Source organism: Gopherus flavomarginatus, chromosome 1 (genome assembly GCF_025201925.1).
Source record: "Gopherus flavomarginatus isolate rGopFla2 chromosome 1, rGopFla2.mat.asm, whole genome shotgun sequence".
NCBI classification, from domain to species: domain Eukaryota; kingdom Metazoa; phylum Chordata; order Testudines; family Testudinidae; genus Gopherus; species Gopherus flavomarginatus.
In genome coordinates this window covers 49,432,257-49,446,576 of record NC_066617.1, presented here as the reverse complement: position 1 = coordinate 49,446,576, position 14,320 = coordinate 49,432,257, and the positions used below count along the sequence as shown (strand labels likewise).

Below are 14,320 nucleotides of genomic sequence, written 5' to 3'. Positions count from 1 at the left end.
ACCTAGGAATGCCCGGACTTGTTTCTTGCGACGTGGTCAGGGCCAATTTTGGATGGCCTCCAACTTGTTCACTTGGGGTTTTACCAGACCTTTTCCCACAATGTAGCCAAGATATTTAGCCTCTGTAAACCCTACAGCGCACTTGGCAGGGTTTGCTGTAAGGCCAGCTCGCCTGAAGGTATCAAGGACTGCCTCCACCTTCTCTAGGTGAGTTTCCCAGTCTGGGGTATGAATGATCACATCATCCAAGTAGGCAGCAGCATAACTGTTATGCGGGAGTAATAGCTTGTCCATGAGGCGCTGGAAAGTAGCTGGGGCCCCATGTAGTCCAAAAGGGAGGACAGTATATTGAAAAAGATCCTCTGGTGTAGCAAACGCAGTCTTTTCCTTTGCGTCTTCCGCAAGGGGAATCTGCCAGTACCCCTTTGTCAAGTCTAGAGTAGTCAAATACCGGGCATTACTCAGACGGTCCACTAGCTCATCTATGCGAGGTATGGGGTATGTGTCAAACTGGGATACTTCGTTTAGTCGCTGGAAGTCATTGCAAAACCTTGTGGTGCCATCAGGTTTGGGCACCAGCACGATTGGGCGGGACTACTGACTGTGCGATTCTTCGATGACCCCCAACTCCAGCATTTTCTTTACTTCTGCTTTTATTTCCTCCCTTTTGGCTGCTGGCACCCGATAGGGCCTCATTGTTATTCTGGCCCCAGGGTTCGTGACGATGTGGTGATATGTCTTGGTTGTTCGACCCGGTTTTGTTGAGAACACATCTTGGTTCCGGAAGATCATCTCAGACACCTCATTCTTCTGGTCCGGTGTTAAATTGGGAGACACTCTCACCTGTTGGAAGGCTTGTTTTCCTGGGTTATTTCCCCCACAGGTTCAACCATCTCATGGGGTCCCTGCCATTGGGCCAGAAGCTTGCTTTCTGCTGTGGGTACCAACACCATCACCTGATCCCCTGGTTGGAACTGTCGGACTTTTGCCTGGTGATTGTAATGAGTTCTCTGGGCCTCCTGTGCCTTTTCCAAATGTTCCCATACAATAGGGGTGACACGGGCTATCCGGTCTCGCATCTGTATTACATGTTCTATTATATTTCTCCCCTCATTGGGTTCCTCTTCCCAGATCTCTTTGGCGATATCTAGTATGCCACGAGGGTGACGCCCGTATAATAACTCGAAGGGGGAAAACCCAGTTGAGGCCTGAGGTACCTCCCGGATAGCGAACATAAGATAGGGTAGTAGGATGTCCCAATCCTTCCCGTCCCGACTTACCACCTTCCGTATCATAGCCTTGAGGGTTTGGTTAAACCTTTCTACCAACCCATCAGTCTGCGGATGGTAGACTGAAGTTCTCATGGTATGTATATCGAGCTGCGTACAGAGGTCCTTCATTAGCTTTGACGTAAATGGGGTTCCTTGGTCTGTTAATATCTCCTTTGGTAGCCCCACTCGGGAAAAGTTCCCCACCAGCTCTTTGGCTATCGTTTTAGAGGCTGTGTTCCACAGGGGGACGGCTTCTGGGTAGCGAGTAGCCTAGTTCAAAACAAGTATATATTGGTGGCCCCGAGCTGTCTTCTCCAGGGGTCCCACTAGGTCTATGGCTATTCGCTCAAAGGGGACTTCTATGATGGGAAGGGGTACTAAAGGTGCCCTCAGGTGGGGACGGGGACTGTGCAGCTGACACTGGGCAGAACGCACAGTACCTCCGCACTTCTTCATGTACTCCGAGCCAGAAGAACCGTCGTAGGACTCGTGCCAGGGTCTTCTCTACCCTCAAATGCCCCCCAAAAAGATGACCAAGAGCAAGCCTTAATACAGCGTTCTGGTGTTTTTGAGGTACTAGGACCTGCTGTACCTTCTGCCCCTGTACTGGTGCAACCCGGTATAACAGATTCTTCTTCATTATGAAGTAGGGTCCTGGTCCCTGGGCTTTCCCTTCCACGGGGACCCCATCTATTTCAGTCACCTCCTTCCTAATGTTGTCATACCTTGGGCCTCCAGCCTGGTCCCGTCCAAAATTTCTTCTTCCGCGGCTAATCTGCCCAAGATCTAGGGGCCCAGTCTCTGTTGCCTCTACTGGTTCAGAAGTGTTAGGGCAGGGGTCAGACTCGGGGGCTTCTCCCTCCTGGGTGGCCTCCTTTTCAGGTGCTCGGGTCCGCCTACCTACGAGAGCGATCCTCTGGCTTTGAGTCAGTATTCGGGTTCCCAAGGCCTTCGCTGCCCTCCTTTCCCTTTTTGACTTTCTACCACGTCTGGGAATGGAAAATAAATCTGGGGACATTTCAGAGAAGACTGGGGGTTGACAGTCTACTGTGGATGCCTCACTAACTTAAGGGTTCCCCTTTTCCTCCAATCCTCCTACTGGGAGCAAGTTTCCAAACCCTGCGAAGTCCCTCCCTATAAGCACTGGGTATGGGAGTTTAGGGACTACACCTGCTGCTACCTCAGTAGTGTGCCCCTGAATCTCGAGTTTTACTGGGATGGTGGGGTAATAACCAACTGTCCCATGGACGCATGTTATCCCTGTACGCTTAGCCCGCAGCAGCTGACTACGCTTGACGAACTTCCCCGAGACAAGCGTGACAGCATTCCCTGAATCAACTGGTGCCGTGGTCTCTACCCCATTTAGTTTCACTGGTCTGGTGTACATATGTGGGGTTAATGAGACCCCCACAAGGTGGATTAGGGAGCATGGGTCTGCCCAGTTCCCCAGGTTACACTGCATTGGCTCCTCAGCATTGGGACACTGTGCAGCTATATGTCCCCACTCCCCGCAGGCATAACATCTGTATGGAGCCCTAGGCATTCCCCGGTCTCTTGGTTTGGGCAATTTAACATTATGATCCTTTTCTCCCTCAGTACTCCGACTCTTTGTGGCCTCTGGTGGGCCTTCAGCCCCTCTCTTTTTCCACCTGGACCCTCCTGGTGGCCCAGTCACCTGAGCTCTAGGGCTTGGTGCTGCTAGATTAAGACAGGGTGCCTCTTCCTTAACTGGTCGGGTCAGCTCCCTCGCCGTCCTTCGCCTCTCTACCAGTGCAACAACCTCATCATAGGTGGAGGAGCCATTCTGGCTCACCCAGGCACGAAGGTCTGGTGGTAGTCCCTTCATGTATCGGTCGATGACCAGAACCTCTAGTATCTCCGGGACTCTGTTTGCAACCACTTCTGTGCGAGATGGATGAGGTCATACAATTGGGACTGAGGGGTTTTGTTTTCCTGGTACCTCCAATCATCCCATTGGGCCCGCACTGCAGTCGTTACCCCAGATCTGGCCATGATCTCCACTTTCAGCTGGGGATAGTCTGCTGCAGCCTCTTCAGGCAGATCGTAGTAAGCCTTCTGGGCCTCCCCACACAGGAATGGGGCAAGGATGCCAGACCACTGATCTCGAGGCCAGGCCTCCCGTAGGGCTGTCCTCTCAAAGGCCAGAAGGTATGCCTCTACATCATCCTCCCGCGTCATTTTCTGCAGCCAATTCCTGGCGTATGATCTGCGTCCCATCATGGCTGCAGTTCAGCTCTGTAACGGTCTTTACCTGGTTTACCAGTTCCCACAACATAGCCCAGTCTTGAGAAGCCTGGTCCATCAGCAGGCGATGAGTCTCTTGCTGCAACCGCACTGCTTCCTGTTGGGCAGCTGCCTGTACACGGATAGCCTTCTGCTGGGCCGCCATAGCTTGTATCATTGCCCATACTAAGTCATCCATTGGGGTGAAAAAAAAAAATAAACCTTCTACTTTTTTTTTTTAAATCACCCTCCTTCTTCTGCCACGCTGTGCACACCGAGTCCCACCCCTGATACCAGTTGTGACAAAGTTCCTCCTCTACCTTGGTGGGTCCTGCGCTTATTGGCAGATTTGCTCACCTCAGTGATCTTCCCCACAGCCTTGACCAACTCCTCCTGTGTCTGATCAGGAGTTGGGAGGTTTGGGGGGAACCCGGGCCCGCCCTCTACTCCGGGTTCCAGCCCAGGACCCTGTGGATTGAAGCTGTCTATAGTGCCTCTTGTAACAGCTGCATGACAGCTACAACTCCCTGGGTTACTTCCCCACGGCCTCTTCCAAACACCTTCTTTATCCTCACCACAGGACCTTCCTCCTAGTGTCTGATAATGCTTGTACTCTTTAGTGCTCCAGCAGCACACCCTCTCACTCTCAGCTCCTTGTGCCTCTTGCTCCCAGCTCCTCACACGCACTTCCTCTCCTCTGGCTCCTCCTCACCTGACTGGGGTGAGCTCCTTTTTAAACCCAGGTGCCTTGATTAGCCTGCCTTGATTGGCTGCAGGTAATCTAATCAGCCTGTCTTAACTGATTCTAGCAGGTTCCTGATTACTCTAGTGCAGCCCCTGCTCTGGTCACTCAGGGAACAGAAAACTACTCATCCAGTGACCAGTATATTTGCCCTCTACCAGACTCCTGTACCCCACTGGTCTGGGTATGTCACAAGCGATAATGGGCCAGATTCCCAGCTTGTGTAAATCATCACATTTCTGCCAATATAAATATTAAAAAGCCCATTAAAATGCAGTGTTATGCTAGCACTTAAATCAGAAAAAAAAATAGAAAAAAAAAGTTACCCGTTTCATGTCAATTTTATTTATTTTAGAACCCTATCCTGTTAAATTTAGTCAGTGACAGTAGCAACCAGCAGTATGCCCCAGTCTCATCAATAATATTGTGCCAACACCTGCCTTCTCATCAAACTAGGAAGGTTACAGGATTCTATCCACAGAAATATGACGACCTGGGGGGGAAAAAAAATTTAACTAGCCTAAATGTTAAATGTATTCTCTCTTTTCTTTACCATTTCTTGATTCTCCCCCAACTTTTTTGTCTATTCCATTTTCTTTTTCTCACTGTTTCTCTCTTTTTTACAGATAAAACCAAAACAAAACAAGAAACCTTAGAAGGCAGAGCAGAATCCCATTATGTGTCTGCTCTATCCCCCTTTTCCCCCCACATTCAGTTCGTCTTCTATGTTCTCCCTTCCTTAGTTTTTCCTCTTTTTTTTTTTTTTTTTTTAAAACCAAGTGTGGTGTTAGTTCATCCTGCCTTCCTTATCAGCTTTCATTACTTAGCCATCTCTCTTTTTTATTCTTCTTTACTGGTCATCCCAAAATTATAGTTAGGGCATGCTGACCAGAACCATTTCAAGAATAAGTATGTTGCTCCAAAATATCTGTTGTGGGATATTTCAGTCCTTGTATGACTGTTTATCATTGTTTTAAAAAGTGGTTAACATTACACTAGCAACAAGAATTTAACTTTGGTATGTAGCAATAAGACAAAATACACATGGATTGATGCTTACAGTTAGTCACTTAAATCCACATTTAAAATGTCTAAAAAACAGGCCTGATTTTCAGAGGTGCTGAAAATCCACTGCTCTTACTGACATTTGAAACTTTTAGCCACAGTGAAGAGAAATATTTATTAAGTATTTATAATACTGGACAGATTAAAGAAGGTGTATGCAGTGAAAGCTCGCTTAAGGTGAAATAATGTTGTGTTAACATAATACTATTCTAGTATTCCAAATACAGATGTGCTTATATACTGTTAAATGTAATACCATGGAAAACTGGACAATACGATTAGTTCAATATTTAATATATTACCTATCAATCAGAAAAAGATAATATTTGAGCAATAAATAATGAAGTATAAAAAAAATCTGGGTTTTCAAAAAAGGCTATGTAGAACAAACAAATAAAAAACCCACTGATTTAAAAAGGACTAAAAGTGATCCTATAGAAATGGCTCACTACATTTATCCAGGTCTCCCAGAATTGGAGACATTCATTGAAATGGACTCTCACACAGTCTGAAGCCTATTGTTTTAATAAACTGAAGTTGAAAAATGGCATTCTTCTAATGGCTGTGGTGAAAAATTCCAGTAGACAGTAAAAGTACAAATAAGTTCAAAACTTAAGAAATGGATAAGTAAAATAACTCTAGCTAATATTCCATTTAGGATCATCAGTATTTGTTTTTTCTTTAATCCAGTTTATTGGATCTCTCTCTCTCTCTCTATAATTGCCTTGTTTTTTTCCAGAAAATACTACTTGCAATGCTGTTTTTTCAACTTCTTTATAGAATTTTTTAAAACTAGTTTTCATTGCTTGTGAAAGATGCTGACAGCTGTGGAGAATAAAGTGCTGTATTCAGCCAGCAGGCATGATAAAGTAGCAATGTTCTTATATTGCTGGTTCAACATTTCCGAACATTGAAAACCAAGTGAAATGTTCACTAACATAAGGAAACACGAAAGCAGATAGGAGAAAAAAATATTAGAATCCATTAATGGAAAAGTTTACACAAAGCTCATTTCTGGACTGCCATCTTTAGCACTAGCTCACTTGAGATCCTTGTTTCCTTCTCCAGAATTTGTGAGTTTTTCAGAACTCTTATTAAAAATATGCCATAGGCTATACAGCGTGCTTTAATGTTTTGTCCGAAAGCATCTTTAGAAGTAGCATTCTACATATCAAAATAGATCTGCTGAAATAATCTTACCATTATGGATGAATAATTCTGCAAGCTGCTCCTTGGAGAAATCAGCATCCACTTCAACTTTAACAATTTCACAGGTGAATCCGGCAGCCATTTGCTTTTTCTGTGATGAAAATTCACAGGTTTAGGGAAGCTTTACATGCTCTTTCTAGAATTATTTGTTTTGTATGCTTGTTGAATACCTTCATACAGAGCGCTATCTGATGTGCTATGTAGTCTTGCAAACTTCCTTCTGGACCATGAAAGATGACATTATGGTACTGTTCAACCTACACATAAACAAAGTAAACTTGATATGAATATTCATAGACCTGGATATTTTTAATCCAAACAAAACAACCAAAAAGCAAGGGGCTGGGTATATGTGGAATTTTCCACTTCACAATCATGAAATTTATGCGCCTTATAATACAGTGGTCTACATGTGCAGTATTTGTGTGTTGCAACTTTTAAAAAGAGATTTTTACATAGCAATAACATGGGATTGTTCTTAATTTATAAAGCTATGCGAAAACATTCTTTTGTCCCATCAATGGTTGAATTTGACAAACACAGACAATAGGGACAGGTTACAGTTAACAATCAAATCCAATGACACAGAGTGGGCAGAACTTGCAAGAGAACCCTTCAAACCGAAATTAGTCTATAAAAACCATCAACATTTATGTTTTTGCCAGATTTAAGTTAAGGCAAAAACTACTCCTCAAACTCTAAATATATAATTTATGCTAACAATATAGGAACCCAGTGTCATAATATTTAGAACCTGTTTGGCTAAATGTGGATTATAATGGAGATAGCCTATCTCCTAGAACTGGAAGGAATCTTGAAAGGTCATGAAGTCCAGCCCCCTGCCTTCACTAGCAGGACCAAGTAATGATTTTGTCCCAGATCCCTAAGTGGTCCCCTCAAAGACTGAACTCACAACCCTGGGTTTAGCAGGCCAATGTTCAAACCACTGAGCTATCCCTCCCCCCATAAAAAGCATGCTGAAGAGGCAAAGAGATACTTGCTCTACAAGTGTGAAAAGTAAACCAAATATCCCACCATTCATATTTAATGGTAGCTGCTTTGGGTTTACTACCTATTATCTAAATTCATCAGTCTCTCTTATTTAAAAACAGAAAATTTTTATTCATTGTATAACCATCTTGCTACTTTTATACAACCATTGGCTGGGAACAGAGAACAGCGGTCCCTGGGAGCTGCCAGTGGATTACCCTGATGAGCCGCGTGCTGAAGGTTGCTGACCCCTGGTCCATACTATTATAATGCACACATTTAAAAAAAATATTTCCAGTTCTCTGTGATGATTTTACTTCAACATGTTTTAAGTTTTTTTAACTGAATGACATAGCTACAGCTTTACCTCTAATTGAAACTCAGAAATGCACTGTATAATGTTCTGGAGAACTAAAACCCATTTCAAATCAAAATTACTTGTGGGCCTTCACTTTGTAAAATGATATTAGCATAGTGCTCACGTGTAATTAACTGTCAAGGGAGCACAGTTAAACTACTAGGTAATTGTCAGACTCCTGCAAACAGCTGAGATCTAAGGCACACATTGTTTACCTAATTTACCAGCAGAGTGCTCTGGAAGTTTTTTTTAACTTGGGTTTTAATTATGTTTAAACTGGCTCTATCGCTATGAAAACAATGATGTCTAAAAGCTAATTTACCCAGATTTGCTTTCTCATTAGTTTTCATACACCAAGTAACTTGTGTAACGAAAAATGATTTTTTTTTATACAAATAAAGCTGCTGCTCAGTAAGGAATAGGGTTGGTTTCTTTAATAATGGTTGATATGAACCAACTTATTTTAATTCTGTTTCCTCTTTAAAGCTGCTAATAATCACCTGCATATTACATTTTAATAAAAAATTCATCAATCAACTGGTAGGTGGTAAAAATGAATTTAATGACTTCATTTCCATGCTTGCAATTTATTTTTTATATGACAGAATATAAGGGATTGAAGGAAAAATGTCCTTTTGAAAAGAGAAAACTTTTTTTAACTGTTGTCCATACAGTCCATGCTGGAGTTTTAAAAAATATCTTTTAACTAAAATACTACTCCCCTGCATACCTTCCTCCCCCTGTCCCCCACAAAGGCAAATCAGAACAGTCCTGTGACTCCTAAAAAGGTGTCTGGAAATTATAAAGTACTAGTGGAAAAATGTCAACACATCAGACTATCAGGTTTTTTGATGTCCAGAGAACAAGTTAGGGCCATTTTGAAAGAAAGTTACACAGTTTTTCCTGAACCAAATGATTGATAATTCATTTCAACGTCTCATACTTTTCAGCCAAACATTAACTTCATCTCATCAGAAATCTCAGGCATCCCACTTCACAGTAATATAATCTATACCTTACCTTATGTACTGCACTAAACAAAAACAAACAAAATACCAGCATTAAAAGACAGCTACCTTTTCCGTAACTGGTGTTCTTTGAGATGTGTTGCTCCTGTCCAGTCCATATTAGGTGTGTGTGCTCGCCACATGCACCATGCCAGAAGTTTTTCCCTTAGCAGTATCCGATGGGGACCAGCTCTGGTGCCCTCTGGATTGACATCCGCATGGCGTGGTATAAGGGGCGCCACTGGCTCCCCCCACCCTCAGTTCCTTCTTGCCAGAAACTTTGACAGTGGGGAAGAAGGGTGAGTTGTGGAATGGACATGAGGAACACATCTTGAAGAACACCAGTTACGGAAAAGGTAACTGTCTTTTCTTCTTCTAGTGCTTGCTCATGTCCATTCCACATTAGGTGACTCCAAAGCAGTACCCATGGAGGTGGGTAGAAGTTCACAGCCGTGTAGACTGCAACACAGCTCTACCGAACCCAGTGTTGCCCCTGGCCTGCTGAGTGATGGCATAATAGGCCATGAACATATGGACAGAGAACCACGTTGCGGCTCTACAGATATCCTGGATAGGGATGTACGCCAGGAAGACCGCTGAAGACGCTTGTGCTCTAGTTGAGTGGGCTCTGACAACGGCAGCAGTGGAACCCCTACCAGGTCTAACACAAGGTAAACGAATTGGAAATCCTCTGTGAGGATACCAGAAGGCCCTTCATCCTATCCGCTGTAGAGATGAAGAGCTGAGTTGATTTATTAATGTATTAATATGAAATGCCCCCGGGGCATGGAATATATCTGTACTGCATTGCTAATGAAGAACATATCACAGATGCAAACCTATTACTTATAATTTGTGTAGCATAATCAGTATGCTAGGTGCTTTTCAAATGGGTATGAAGATAAGGTCTCTAACACAAGGAGCTCGCCATTTAAACAAAGTACAAATGAAAGAAGAGGGATTAGGCAGATGCAATGGAAATTAATGTTTATGAATAATGGAAATGAGCATGGTTCTTGTGAGTTCCTTGATTTTTGTTTGGAAATCGTTTGAAGTCACTGTACGCTCTTCATTGCAAAGGTCTTTTGGAAGAATGGAAAATTTCACTCTCTCTCTTTCTTTCTGTTAGCAGCATCTCCCACAATTCTTGATGACATCTGGGCTGCTCTCCACTTTCTGCAACTCATGAAAACAGATCAGAGTTTGGAGCTGCATGGTGTAGCCATGCTCTCTCAGCTCCTGCTTGCTTCCAAATGAGTTATTCTCAAACTGTAAAACCTATATAACATTAACAAATCTTACAGAGATAATGAAATAACTATGTACAGTAGACAAAGAAAGACAGTCCTATGGTAATGACTCTACTTAATATCTGACCCTGGACTTATGAGCCATCCATGGTTAGGTAGAAATGTGAGAAACGCTGTTAGAAGAAAGGAAATTAACAAGAAGAAATATTCCATTCTGCAGCCCAGCATCTTCCACTTTTCTTGAAATCTGGGAAGTAGTGAACAACGAACAGAGGTTGAGAAGGTTAAGAAAAGGTCAGAAAAAGGGGAAACGGTATCCCTCCTACCAATAATATTTGCTGAAAGGACAAAAGCATTTCCAGGTCATTGCCTGTAGCACATTCCTGCCAAAGAAAGCTTCTGTAGTGGATAGGAAGTCCACCTTGCAGGGATTGATAAAGATGGTAGCACTTGATCAGGTGGCCACCTTACAATTTCTACTGAGGATGCATTAGCTTTTTCTGCTCACAAGGTCTCCAAGGATTGTGTGGAGTGTGCCCATACCTCTTCTGAAACCAGAATCGCCAATGCCTTGTACGCTTCCACAATACATAGTCTAATCCTGGGGTCAGCAACCTTTCAGAAGTGGTGTGCTGAGTCTTCATTTATTCACTCTAATTTAAGGTTTCGCATGCCAGTAATACATTTTAACGTTTTTAGCAGGTCTCTTTCTGTAAGTCTATAATATATAACTAAACTATTGTTGTATGTAAAGTAAATAAGGTTTTTAAAATGTTTAAGAAGCTTCATTTAAAATTAAACTAAAATGCAGAGCCCTCTGGACAGGTGACCAGGACTCGGGCAATGTGAGTGCCACTGAAAATTGGCTTGTGTTCCACCTTTGGCATGCATGCCATAAGTTGCCTACCCCTGGTCTAATCCAACTAGTAAGAGAGGATCTGGAAGCTCTGAGTCATTGGTATTTCAGATAGCAGGATACAAATGGGCCCCCTGATCTCCTCGTGGATTCTGTACATTTGAGGTAAATTTTCAGAGTCCTTCTGACATCTGAGATGTACCACTTCTACTCAATGGGATGCTGTGGATTTGGACAGAATAAAACTAGAACCACTTCTTGGGAAGTGTGGAAAGGAGAGTTCACCTTTGGGATAAACAGTTTCAGAACTTCGAGCACCATCTTGTCCTTAAGAAACTTGTAATGAGGTTCCTGCTTGGAGAGCGCTGCCAGCTCTGACACTTACTTGGTAGACATGATGGCTATCAGAAATCAAGTTTTGATGGACAAATAAAATGCAGATACTGATGTCAGTGGTGTCAGGGGCCTCAATATAAGTGGCAATCACTTGGGATAAGGAGATTTAATCACTGGTTTGGCCATCCGGACTGCCCTAAGAAATCTGGGTACCTAGGTGGTCCTGCCAGGAAACCTGCAGATCCTGTAAACATCATTCTACTAAGGGCACACACGGTGCACAATGATGCTGGGTTGGAGATCTCTATTGAAGACTTCTTGGAGAACATTCAGATAGAGGAATTACAAAATTTGCTTCATGTTCCTGGCACCAGTTGCAAAACTTGGTCCAATTAAAGAAGTATGTTTTCAAGGCTGATACTATTCTAGAAGAAAGAAGTGTTCTGGTGACTCTAGAGGACATACTCACCAATATTAGTACTTCCCTTTCAACAGCCAAGATGTTAGATGCAGCCACTTTGGGTTCAGATGAAGTAGAGGGCCATGGGAAAGGATTTCTGGTCTTTTGGGGAACTTAGTGGTGGTCTCAATTTCAGCTCTATCATGTCCAAAAACCGAGGGTTACCAATATTACTGTCCCATTTTCATTTTTTTTCTGGATCATCTTCCTTAATAATGGGAAGGGCAGAAACACATAGAGGGGGCCCTCTGGCTACCTGTGTGATAGTACATCTGTTTCCATAGATCTGGGGTTCACTTCCCTGAGGAATTACTTTGATTTCTACATATCTATGTGCTTCTTAAATGGTTAAGGAAAGGCCAAACAATTGGATGATTAACTAGAAGACCTCCTGATTCAGGCACCACTTGCAGCTATTCACCTTGTGCCTGCTGAGTTAGTCTGCCTTTTGGTTCAGGTCTCCCTTTATGTAAGTTGCCCTGAGGGAGAGGAGAGAACTCTCCACCCACTGCATGATTTCCATTGCTTCAGCCTGTAGTGCTGGGCTTCTTGCTGCATCCTTGGTTGTTCACATATGTGACTGGGATCATATTGTCTCACAGTCAGGATGTGGTTCTTCTCTAAGCTTTTTTGATGATATAATAAAGCCATGCTCCTGCAGGAGATACAAGGTCGAGGACTGTAGCTCTGTGGTTGTTGCTGGGGACAAAGCTCTAATTAAGATGCCATCCAGGAAGGTGTATAGCTGCCGTGAATCCGCCTACGATTTCCACCACTATCTCTGTAAAGATCCGGGGGCCAATGACAAGCTGAATGGGAGTGTCCGATATTGAGACTGATACCTGCCATTGGCAAACCTTAGGAACCTGCAATGGCCCAGTCTGATTGGGATGTGGATATGTGCATCTGTCAGATCCACTGAAGTCAGAAGATTCCCCTGGAGACAGGGATGACACGGTAGCAGTTAGAGTCTCTATCTGGAACTACATTTCCTTCATCTACTTGTTGAGCCTTTTGAGATCTGGGTTGGCTCAGACTCCTTCCGTACACTTCTGAATGATAAAGATGGAGTAGCACCTTGAGAATCTTTCTTCTGTGGGAACTCTCTCTATTACTCCCATATCTAGGAGGTGAGAAATCTCATTCTGGATTAGGGTTTTACAGAGTTGTTCAAGATGGGGGTGTGATGCTGTTTAACAGATTGCGAGCTCAGGCTAGAGCAACAGGGCAATTCACTTGTGTGTCAATATCAAAGAAATACTAAAAGGTCTTAGTGTGTTCAAGCCAATTCACTTGTTAGAATAGATCAAAAATGATTGTACTGTTTTCACTTATCTGTATTCTGTTGTCTGCTATTGCGTTACATGTAATTACATTATGTACACCCTTCAGTGAGATAATCCTAGATCAAAGGTGTGTTAGAATTAGGAGGAAAATTTATTTAATGTGTAAAACTTCATGAAAACTAATGAAGGTTTGTTTCTGGTTATCAGACTATATTTACATTACATTTGCCCATCACATGGGACTGGAGTCTGGAAAATATAAAAGATTGCTAAGTTCAAAGCATGGATTATGTTTGACACTGAAAGACTTATGGGAAACTAGCAGATTGCTACATCTTTGCTTTGCTTTGCATTTACAAATTTGGACTCACCTGTTAATGTACTTTACCTGCTTTAACCTCTGAACTCATTTATTTTTCTTAGCTAATAAACCTTTAGTTAGTTTACTAGAGAAATCTACTTCTCAGCATTGTTTTTGGTGTGAGATCCAGAGCATCCATTGACTTGGAGTAAGTAACCGACTCCTTGGGTTGGGAGTAACCTAATGTCAGGTGAGTTTTGGTTTTAATAATCTTTCAACACAAAGTCTAGCTCGTCTGGGAGGTAAAGAGGGTCCTGAGAGAGCATAAGGGGACTGTCTGTGGCTCCACGGTAAGACTAATATAATAATCCAGGAGTGCACGTTTGTTATTGGCTTTGTAAAATCCTATTATAGAATATGGCAGCAACTTGGGGTGTCTGCCCTATTTTCTGACAGTCTGACCTCAGATTGACGCACTCTGGTGAGCCTACCAGACAGCATGATGGGGGACTGGATGAGAAATGGACAGGGTGGAGCCATTCCTCCAGGGAATGGGAAATCCTGCTCCCAATCCTCAGCTTCAAGGGGAGACCTATGCAGTCTATGTTACAAACGGACAGGGGCTTTGGGAGAGGCAGGGGTTCCATGGCATTCTTCTGGAGAATCTGCTGTCTCTTCACTTGTATTCCGCAAAGACAAAGGCTGAAAAGAACACCTTTGTCTGAAGGGTAGTCCGCATTCTCTTTTAAAGACATGGTGTATTGCTGAAAGGAACTGTTTAGATTTTGCGGCATTGTCTACCACCAACTTGTATAGCTTCCCTCTGAAAGGCAGGGCTCCTGTGAATTTGGCAGAGCACAGCACCTGCTTTGAGTGGTTATCCATCTTCCAGAGCCGGAGGTGGCACCTGCTCACTGAGCTGGAGGCCATGTGTTTGCCTGAGAA

The 14,320-nt window shown here is 43.2% G+C and overlaps 1 protein-coding gene across 3 annotated transcripts in view; it reads right to left on the bottom strand.

The window, feature by feature from the left end:
• Positions 1 to 14,320, bottom strand: part of CTTNBP2 (cortactin binding protein 2) — a 187,298-nt gene that overhangs the window by 42,602 nt on the left and 130,376 nt on the right. For all 3 annotated transcript variants that reach the window (XR_007772047.1, XM_050936032.1, XM_050936034.1), the window contains exons 13-14: positions 6,702 to 6,788; positions 6,523 to 6,622 (exon numbers count right to left, since the gene is read on the bottom strand). Coding sequence is in view for 2 of the 3 variants with exons in the window: in XM_050936032.1 (XP_050791989.1) it covers positions 6,523 to 6,622; positions 6,702 to 6,788 (187 nt within the window). In the remaining variant the exon portion in view is untranslated. The remainder of the gene's footprint in view (positions 1 to 6,522; positions 6,623 to 6,701; positions 6,789 to 14,320) is intronic.